Genomic DNA, 9,438 nt, shown 5'->3' with positions numbered 1-9,438 from the left:
AGAGATAATCGTCGACTCGGAATATGTTAATGTTAACACAAGTATGTTGAACAAAGTTTCGGGATCGGGTACCGAAAGAGAAGAAGGAGATGCATATCTGGTACTGTGGTGGTATTGGACATGCTCTAGGGGAATAATATCTTTCTTTCCCATGACGACTAGAAACTGGCAAATAAAAAATTTCACTTCGAATTTTGAACCTCAATATCCTGCTGCTCATGGTGTTTCACGATTAATATTGGAAATGAATGGAGAAGTAGTATAATGTGCGAAACCACATATTGGATCACTACATAGAGAGACTGGTACAAAAGTTATCTTCGGGATTTACCTTATTTTGATTGTTCAGAGGGCGATCGCGGACTCACTGAATGAAATCTTATGTTTATTTCGGAGGTGTTGACTCGCAGCGAGGCAGAAATGACTAAGTGACATATTAGATATGACGACGACAACAACATGTCTTAGAAGGAGATAAGAGGTAGATCCAAGGACCCACTAAGAAGACACAAACGTATCTAAACCACATCCTCGAGCGGCAGTCAAACAGGGACGTGAATGTGAGATGCCAACAGAATGATTGGCATGACAGAGGCTGAGTCTGCTTTCTTCCTCTCAGCTTACGTCGAGTACCTCACCCTAACAGGTAAATGCCTTCATCCCTCTCCTCGCACCTACGTACGAGTACATAAAGTCCTTAACAGTCTTCGGGTTGGGTGTGGCCGACCTAGCGGTCTAGTGATGAGGTCTCACCCCTTACGGGTCCCTCTCCTTGACACATACTTAAGTCTAGTACTAATGTAATGTAATCTGATACCTAATGTAATAGATAAAGTTAAGTGGTAATTTTTGTTTAACTAAGATTCAAGCTGTTGTTGCTTCTATGACTCAATTTCAACTGGGGTGTCTCAAAATTCCAGAAAAATCAGCAAGGAAACTTGAGGCATTGCAAAGAGATTATTGGTGCAATAAAGCTTCGAAAAAAGGTTGTAAATTTATAGGATGTAAAGAATTAAGTAAGCCTAAAAGAATGGGCGGTTTGGGTTTTAAGAATACTAGAATTTTCAATGAAGCCTTCTTAACTAAGTTGGCTTGGAGAATGCTTTATGAGACAGAAGCTAAATGTGTTCAATTGTTGCAAGCTAGATATTTCAGAAATATGGATCCTCTTTATGGGCATAACAAGAAGAAAGGTACTTGGATATGGCAGGGAATTCACAAGGATTGCATTGGATAAGAAAGTTTCACATCTGGGAGATAGGTGATAGGTCTAGAGTTGAAGTTGTTGAAGCTCATTGGATTGGTACATAGTCTCTTCAATAGATTATGAATTCTACAAATGTAACTCAGGCTAATCTCGAGGTTTCTTCTCTTATTGATCACCAGAACAGGGTTTGGAGGGAAGATATTCTTCAACAGATGTTTAATCGGGATCTGATTTCTGGAATAGCCACAATTAAAATCCCTCCTCAACCCGCAGTAGATAATTTGAGATGGTCTCTTATTAAAAGTGGTTCTTTTTCAGTGCAATCTACTTATAATGTTATTTTAAAGCAGAGTACTCAGCAGATGTTTACTAGAGAGCAAAAAAGAATATAGATTCTTATTTGGCATTTGGATATTCCTTTTAAATGTTAACTGTTTATCTGGAAGATAACTAGAAACATTTTGCCAGTGGCAGCAAGGGTTCAAATACTAGTTGCAGTAAACAATAATAATTGTGTAATGTGTGATGCTCAACTAGAGACTAAAAATCATTTGTTTCTTCGTTGTCCTTTTGCTCAACAAGTGTGATCTTATGTCTCTCAAGATATCTTTCAAGATGCTAATAATTATCATAGTCTACAAGACTGAATTCAAGCTTGGATTGAAAAAGATCACCTAGTTTGCAGGAATAGGAAAGGCTTACTAAATTTAGCAATGGTCACTATGTGGTAGTTATGAAAAGTTAGATGTGCATCCTATGGCTGTCTCTCATCAAATTTTTAAATTTTGTCACCAGTCTCATATAAATATTCATGATAACATGCATCAGGCCATTCAGCCTAGTTTTAATAGCATTAGATATTGGCATCCTCCGTATGTGGGCTGGATTAAAATGAATGTAGATGCTTCCGTTATTCCTAATTCTAATCTTGCTGGTGTTTCTTTTGTACTCGCAATCATTCAGGAGCTTTTCAAGAAGCCATGACCTTCACAATGGAAGTTCGAGACATTGACCAGGCTGAAGCTCTTGCGGTCTTACATGCTGTCATTTGGATTTCTCAGAGGAGTTTTAGCAAGATTATTCTAGAAGGGAACAACATGAGCTTAATGGAAGCCATTCAATCTGGCTCAATGAAAGGAATAAAGTGGGAAGATCAGTCTTTGGTTAGTGAATGTTGTAGTTTGCTCAAATTGTTATCTCAATTTCAGACCCAATTTCAACCTAGAACTTGTAATAAGGAGACAGATAGGTTAGCTAAGTGGGTGATGAAATATCCTCATAATAATCATTGGGTTTCTATTCCTCCAAAATTATTATACCCACTCTTTTGCAAGAACAGTTTAATGTTTGCTGGAGTGGTTTTCTAGAGGAGTTTAATTTAGTCTCTGTTGTTGTTTTGTTTTCTCTGTTGGTTCTTGTTATGCTTCAGTCTTTGTAAGTTGGCGCGGTTAGTGGAAGCTTGTTTTTTGTTATTGTTTTTAATTTCAGCCTGTTGAACTGGTTAGATGGTGTCCTTGTAGTTGTATTTTCTGAATTAAATAAATTATGGTATTCCTATTGAACTAGTCAGATGGTGTTCTTGTAGTTATATTTTCTGAATTAAATAAATTATGTTTCTTTAAAAAAAAATAAAAAAAATCTTTCACTAATAATTTTTTTTTATTCAGAAAGGGGTTGGTACTAAGCTTGTTGCTCTGGTGCCAAAAACCTATGGAGTTTGAATTTCTTTCATTAAAGGATAATTTTTGTATTTACATAGAAGAAAAAATAAATCTTTAACTACTAAAGGAGGGTTCCAATATTTTAGGAGCAGTACCAATCTATATGAGAAAATGGTACCCCCAGGCATGTTTGGCATCAGCCCTGCCTTGCCCCTTATTAGCAGTTCCAGCCATCGAAGTTAAAGCCTATTTATCTCTTAAAAGTTAAAGACCTACCGAAGATGCCTGTGTTTCCTTTGAAGGTAGAAATTTGGCGTTTATGAAATATATATGTATTTTATCATTGTTTTCATCTTTGAAAGTTAAAGACCTACGGGATGTATCCATTCTTGTTATGTTAATGAAATCAAGATGTTTCCTTGAAAAAGAAAGAAATTTGGCGTTTAAATACAAAGTTTCATCGGGTTAAGGAATGAGTGATTTTTTTAGTCTAGCTTTCTTATGTTAGTTTGGTTAGTTTCCTGCATTAAGTTTGTGCTATTTTGGTTAATATTTGGTTTACAAGCCAAACTATATAAACCAAGTTCAGAAATTTGAGAACCAAACAAATCAACTGCAAGGTATGTAAGCTTCTTGTAATTCTCTTTGATTATCTTAACATCCATGCCGATAAAGAAAAATTGTTAGTTAGGTTTCAATGTCAATTTTGAAATATTGTCAGTTAGGTATGCAAGCTTCTTTAGATGGGTTTCATTGTAAATTTTGAACCTTTAAGTTTTGACAACCGCTTCCCAAAATCAGCTACCAGTTGGTGATTTGAGGATTTGAGAAGGATTAATCATGGCATTGTAGCAGTAGTCTTCTCTTTTGGTAATGTTTTAGGGTTCGACTGATTTGCATCTGTTAATATTTAACATACATAGGTTGCAGGAGAACCCCTTATAATTATAGATTTGCTCTAAACAATTATTCTCTCTTTAACTTTGTTGTTACTAAATCAAGACTATTTTATAATTATAGATTTTTATTTGTAAGAAATTGAGGCTGTATTGTGAAGTTTAAGCTGGATAATGGAGCAAATTTCTTGTTTAATTCTTCGAATTGAGGCTATCTTCTGCTATGAAGAAACCCTAAAACATACATGTTTCAACTCCAATGACTCTCAACTTTATTATTCCTCTTATTCTTGTCTACTCTAGTTACTTTTGTCTTCTTCAATCTTGCTTCCTTACTTAATTACTCACACTTCAGGCAGGTTCTGGTAATAATGGCTAAATTATATTTGAGGATTTCAATTATCATGTATCTCAGCTCGGCAGTTCTGTTTCTTCAAGCTTTTGCACTGACAGATCCTTCGGATGGTAACACGTTCATCTCTCGTTCTGTTTATGTTCTTTTAACTTTCATGTCTCATTCTTCTTCTTCCGGTGTTACTCTCTTTATTGATTCTGGTTTGAGTATTGGAGGGAGAAGAATCCCGTACCTTTTCCTGACTTTCTAGTTGAACTCGTCTCACTTTCCTGGTGGATTTTCAGTCGCAGTTCTTCAAGATCTGTATATGTCACTGAAACAACCACCACAGTTGGTTGGATGGAATTTAAGTGGTGGGGATCCCTGTGAGGAGGCATGGAAAGGCATATCGTGCTCCGGATCATCGGTTATTATCATGTAATATTAAGCTCTTTCATGTTATAAATAATTAATTGTCGACGCTTTTCTTAGTTTTGGGCTATCATTGTTCAAGCAGTAAACTTAATGGACTCGAGCTAACTGGAAGTCTGGGTGGCAATCTCTCCGACCTTTTGCAATTGAAGCAGCTGTAAGTGGTTTTTGTAGGATTTACGATGAATCAATCTTTAACTAAAACGTGATGGAAGCTCACACACTTTGTTTACTATGGCTACAGGGATTTTAGTCACAATTACATAGAGGGAGAAGTACCTATGTCTTTACCCCCTAATGCAACACATATGTGAGACTTTTTTATTCATCCGTTTTCTTCCTTGAACACCTCAAGTGTTTTTCTGACTCATTTGTTTCTATAAAGCAGAGACTTATCATGTAACAATTTCAAGAATACTAATTTGTCGCTTGAATCTATGAAGTATCTGGAGTATCTGTGAGTTTCTTGACGCAATGGTGTTTAGCTGACACATTTAATTGTACATGTATGAAGTTATTGTCCGCCACTTTATCTTACTTTATCTTTGTATGCAGGAACCTAAGTCATAATTCCTTATCGGGACCATTAGGCAATACGTTTACAGGTTTTCCGAACCTAAAACAAATGTATTGTTTCTTTACCTTGTTAATTTGGTGCATAGCGCAATTGGATTCCTCTTGTTAATTTTTGTCTAATGCCCTCTACTTGGATTTTTATTCTCCCACAAATCTCAGGGATCTGTCGCATAATAAATTCACCGGTAATCTACCAAGCACATTTGAAAGTTTGACAAATCTTAAATCACTGTAAGTTGCATGTGATCAACTGGATTTGTTATTCACACTGCGTGTCTTTATTCTGCCATCTTATAGAATTTTATATTCCAGGTTTCTACAAAATAACGAGTTCAATGGATCAGTAAGTGTTCTTGTTCCTCTCGCTCTCCATGAACTGTAAGTAACATCTTTGACATGTGTAGTATTTTTTGTAATGGTTTTAATTTCTTTCAAGTTTTTATTTTCCTTCACATAGTGTTTAACTAACTGTATTTTCTCTTATTGAACAATGCTCAGGGACTTCCGTACAAACCGTTTCAATGCTCGGCCAGGGGACTTGTCTCTATTACCAGAGCCACAGTAAAATTTCAAACTCAGTGTTTTATTTTAATAAATTTTGTTTGGGGATTTTCTGAAACTATGCAGTTCATGTCTTTGGTTGTGGTAATAACTGTTTTGTTTCATCTGTTGATCCAATCATCTTCTGTCTAGATACCCTAGTTTATTTTCCTCTACCACTAGTTTTATTTCCTCCGGGCGTTCCATATTCAAGTCACGTGGGAGTAGATAAACTATTAGACAAGCAGTTGGACAATAAAGATCAGGGACATGACATTTGTACATGGTAGTTAAGATTTTTTAGGGTTATTTCTCAAGCTTTACGAAGTTTAAATATCGAACTTTTTGTATTTATAAGTTTCAAATTTCCTACATATGCCTAAAAATATATTAGTTTTCATTTCCATTTATATTCACAGGTTTCGAATTCCCTACATTTGCGTAAAAACATATTAGTTTCCATTTTCATGCACAAATATATTTTTCAGGATTATTTTTTTGTCTTTTCAGGATGACTGATTCCGAGATTGCTGAGTTCAATTATATGTTTGATCTCAAGGAACGAGAACGCAGATTTAGAGGAAGACACAGCATCTGCCCAGTACTTCCAATCCCCAGGAGTGAATATGAAAGAATGTGGCCGGAGGGGATGAAGTTTGCAAATGCAAAAGAGGTTAGTCCTCCCTTTGAGCAGCTGGATCCTCAAATTCTAACACGCCAAAATCCTAAAACATGTAGCCTTTGGCTATTGCTAGATGGCTAGAAAAGCAAGCTCGGAAAGCCAAATGTGAAATTCAACCTAATTTAATTCAAAAGATCTTTTCTGAACTCCAAACATGATTTTTTTAGAACATCAACGTGCTCCTGTTAATTACAATGGAGTTTTTGCAGCATCTATTGGAGGTGGACTAATCTTAAGAAATTTTGCAGGCAATACAGTTTCAAATAGATAGAGCAAGAGCTAGAGAAATAGATGCAGCAAGAGCTAGAGAAATAGATGCAGCAAGAGCTAGATCCCGAACAGGCCGAAGCCAAGGCCCTTCTGGAAACGGTTTTGTGTGCCGAAGATAAGGGAGTTGCGGCTTTACACGTTGAAGGAGATTGTCAAAATGTTATCAATGCTGTGAATGGCACCTTGGAAGCGATTTCAACTAGAAACTTTTAATAATTGGAAATGCACTTTTGTGAAAAGAGATGTAAAACACGTGGTGCCTTGGCTAAACATGGTATTTTAAGTCTTCAAACTGTCTTCTAATTTCCTTGCTTGGATATCTGAATGTAATCTCCACCTTTATTAGACCTAGTAGGCAAAGCGGGAGAAACCAGATAGCCAGCAGGACTGTTGTAGGCAACTCCTCCATTGGTTGTGTTTCCCATGCTTAGCTGAAGTTTCCCACTCATATACTGCATAATCATACCTTTTGCAGAAGAATCAACATATTCAATTCTACTCCATCTTTTCTTTTCACATCACCATCAGTCTTCTCTTAGACTATTTCTTTTCAAATTTTAAATGGAATGGAAATTAAATAGTCATTATCAAATTTTACCCAGTCTTCAAACTAGCTAGTTTTACCATGTGCTACTATCCCCTTATTTGGGTAGAGATTGTGACAAGAAACAGACACTCTTCACTGCAAAGCTAACAAACAGGCTAATTTTCTGACCGAGAACATAAAATGCAGAAGAAAAAAATACCCTAAACTCAAGATCTATTTCTTCATCGTTTCTACTCCAATTCTTCACAAGTTGTACAACAACTAGAAAGAAAACCTATGATCGGTACAAAAATGAAGAAGGCAGATGTCTTTATGAAAGTAAGTTTGTTCCTAACTCCTTTTCTACTTCTATCTCAGCCATCTGATTCCAGATTGCTTCAAAGCAACAACACTATAAACACTCTCACCTTTACTTTGCATCACAAAAAGAACTTGCCATTACCAAATGTCACAACTAGAAACTTTGTCAATCCTGTTTCTTATCATAGACAAGACTCGTACTACATTAGATTCTTCATTGGATCTCCTCGCAAGCTGTTTCTATTGGTAATTGACACAGGCAGCCCTTACACATGGGTAAGGTGCAATCCATGTGACGATTGTTCCACTTCAGAGTACTTTGATTATCAAGATTCAACATCCTTCTCAGCTGTTATATGTGCATCGGATAGGTGTCCATCCAAAATGTGTGGGGAACATTTGGAATGCCCTTTTCAAACAGGATATGAAGATGGATCAACTACAAACGGGATATGGGTTGCGGATAAATTTACTCTATTAAAAGATGATTATGCTACCTTTGTCGCAATGAATGATATGCGTTTCGGTTGTGCATCTCACACTGATGCTGTTCCACATCTTGACGGGGTTTTAGGGATGAGTAGGGGAAGTTTATCTTTGGTTTCGTCATTAGAAGTTGCTTATGGATTCACTCAATTCTCGTACTGTCTAAACCCAAATAGCACAACAGCTTTGACTTTCGGAGAATCTATCGATGATACGGGCCTTGTAATTTATACGCCATTGGTAGCACATCCTCAATATTATTTTGTTCGCCTTCAAGGAATAACAATTGGTAGCGAATCAATCGAGAGTACCGATTTTCCAATCGAGATGGCTCTCGATTCGGGTTCGACTAAAAGCTACTTTCCTACTTCTCTCTACAACATGTTAAGGGACAGGTATCTCGGCATTGTCAGCGCACTTGGTTGGGTTCGCTACTATGGTTCTAAGGAAACATGCTACTATGCAAGTCCAACCGAAGTTGATAAATTACCACTTGCAAACTTTCGTTTTGATGGTGATGCCAATTTAAATCTAAAGCCAGACAATATATGGATTCCATTGCACGAGCAGACTGAGGTGGTTTGCCTAGCGTTTGGAGAGTCCACTAACCATGCACCCATTTTTGGGAATGCCCAACAGAAACAGATTCTAATGATACATGATTTTGGGCGCTCTCGAATTGGTTTTCTCCCTGCGGGATGTTGATGGAGGCAAAAAGGTAACACTTGTTGGTTCTTGTACTTGTGTTTGCTTGTAGTGCAAGTGTTACAACCATACTTATGGGTATGTGGTAGTTGTCACAAATATATGTTATTTCAACTATTTTTCATTTCCTTCTAATTATTGTAGTTCGTGTGTAACCAAATTTAACCCCTACTCCCAATTACGATACGGAAGACATGAACCAATTGTATCCCTCCACTAAAAGTCCTTTAGCCTACACGATTATGGTACTTTGTATGTTTTGCAGGACACGCTATAGTTATTTATGGTACATTTTCAACCAAGTTTTCATTCAATTTGCATTAGACTCTGGCGGTCGAATGCTGCCAACTTGAGTTATTGATGATGGTTTACCTGTTACGCTTACCATCAGAATTTCAGTTTTGCCCATCTTCGACTTGAGTGTTCTTCTTAATAAAGGAATTGCAATTTTTGATATGATCCTTAATTATTTGTTGCTACGGGAGAATCTTTATTAAATGTTCATACTCGGGACTTTTTTTTTTTCGTTTGATTATTCCAAATACGTTGCAGGTTTGTTAACAAGTTGTATAGTTTAATCAAACTTTATACGCACCCGTCATCTTACGTTAACAAGTTGGTCATACAGTATGCGGCAATTTGTACTCAGAACGCTTAAATTTAAACCTTATCTAAATACTTTGATACCAAATTCACTGGACTGGATAAGTTTGTCTCCAAGGTTTGGATGCTTCAAACGGATGCAATTGGAAGGTGTAGTAATGTTGGGCTTTTGGCACAAACCCAACTACACGATTTAGCA

The 9,438-nt window shown here is 36.7% G+C and overlaps 2 protein-coding genes across 7 annotated transcripts; both read left to right on the top strand.

The window, feature by feature from the left end:
* The first annotated feature begins 3,059 nt into the window (after positions 1 to 3,059).
* LOC113323632 (protein STRUBBELIG-RECEPTOR FAMILY 2-like) lies at positions 3,060 to 7,114 on the top strand. Of its 6 annotated transcripts, none has more exons than XM_026571954.1 (12): positions 3,060 to 3,170; positions 4,120 to 4,229; positions 4,404 to 4,536; positions 4,616 to 4,687; positions 4,775 to 4,840; positions 4,919 to 4,987; positions 5,086 to 5,157; positions 5,266 to 5,337; positions 5,419 to 5,484; positions 5,605 to 5,667; positions 6,157 to 6,319; positions 6,577 to 7,114. In XM_026571954.1, the coding sequence occupies exons 2-12, from the start codon at positions 4,136 to 4,138 to the stop codon at positions 6,715 to 6,717; spliced, it is 1,011 nt and encodes a 336-aa protein (XP_026427739.1). In that variant the 5' UTR covers positions 3,060 to 3,170; positions 4,120 to 4,135; the 3' UTR covers positions 6,718 to 7,114. The 6 variants fall into 6 exon arrangements, with proteins under 6 accessions (XP_026427739.1, XP_026427736.1, XP_026427740.1 ...); XM_026571951.1 differs by having other exon boundaries at positions 3,135 to 3,170; positions 4,124 to 4,229; XM_026571955.1 differs by lacking the exon at positions 3,060 to 3,170 and adding an exon at positions 3,177 to 3,488 and having other exon boundaries at positions 4,124 to 4,229.
* Positions 7,115 to 7,436: 322 nt separating this feature from the next.
* Positions 7,437 to 8,636, top strand: LOC113324902 (aspartic proteinase nepenthesin-2-like). The gene has a single exon (XM_026573178.1). The coding sequence runs from the start codon at positions 7,437 to 7,439 to the stop codon at positions 8,634 to 8,636; it is 1,200 nt and encodes a 399-aa protein (XP_026428963.1).
* The last annotated feature ends 802 nt before the right edge of the window (positions 8,637 to 9,438 follow it).

This window comes from Papaver somniferum, chromosome 11 (assembly GCF_003573695.1).
Source record: "Papaver somniferum cultivar HN1 chromosome 11, ASM357369v1, whole genome shotgun sequence".
In the NCBI taxonomy this organism is placed as follows: Eukaryota; Viridiplantae; Streptophyta; class Magnoliopsida; order Ranunculales; family Papaveraceae; genus Papaver; species Papaver somniferum.
Note: the sequence above shows the minus strand (reverse complement) of the source record. Positions and strands in the feature narration are given on the sequence as shown.

What these genes read in the sequence shown, in the direction of transcription:
- LOC113324902 (XM_026573178.1), top strand. Translation starts at nt 7,437, where the DNA reads ATGAAGAAGGCAGATGTCTTTATGAAAGTAAGTTTGTTCCTAACTCCT.
- LOC113323632 (XM_026571951.1), top strand. Translation starts at nt 3,150, where the DNA reads ATGCCTGTGTTTCCTTTGAAG. An exon ending in ACTGACAGATCCTTCGGATG is followed by an intron (nt 4,230 to 4,403) that starts GTAACACGTTCA and finishes GTGGATTTTCAG; the next exon opens with TCGCAGTTCTTCAAGATCTG. An exon ending in TCTCTATTACCAGAGCCACA is followed by an intron (nt 5,668 to 6,156) that starts GTAAAATTTCAA and finishes TTGTCTTTTCAG; the next exon opens with GATGACTGATTCCGAGATTG.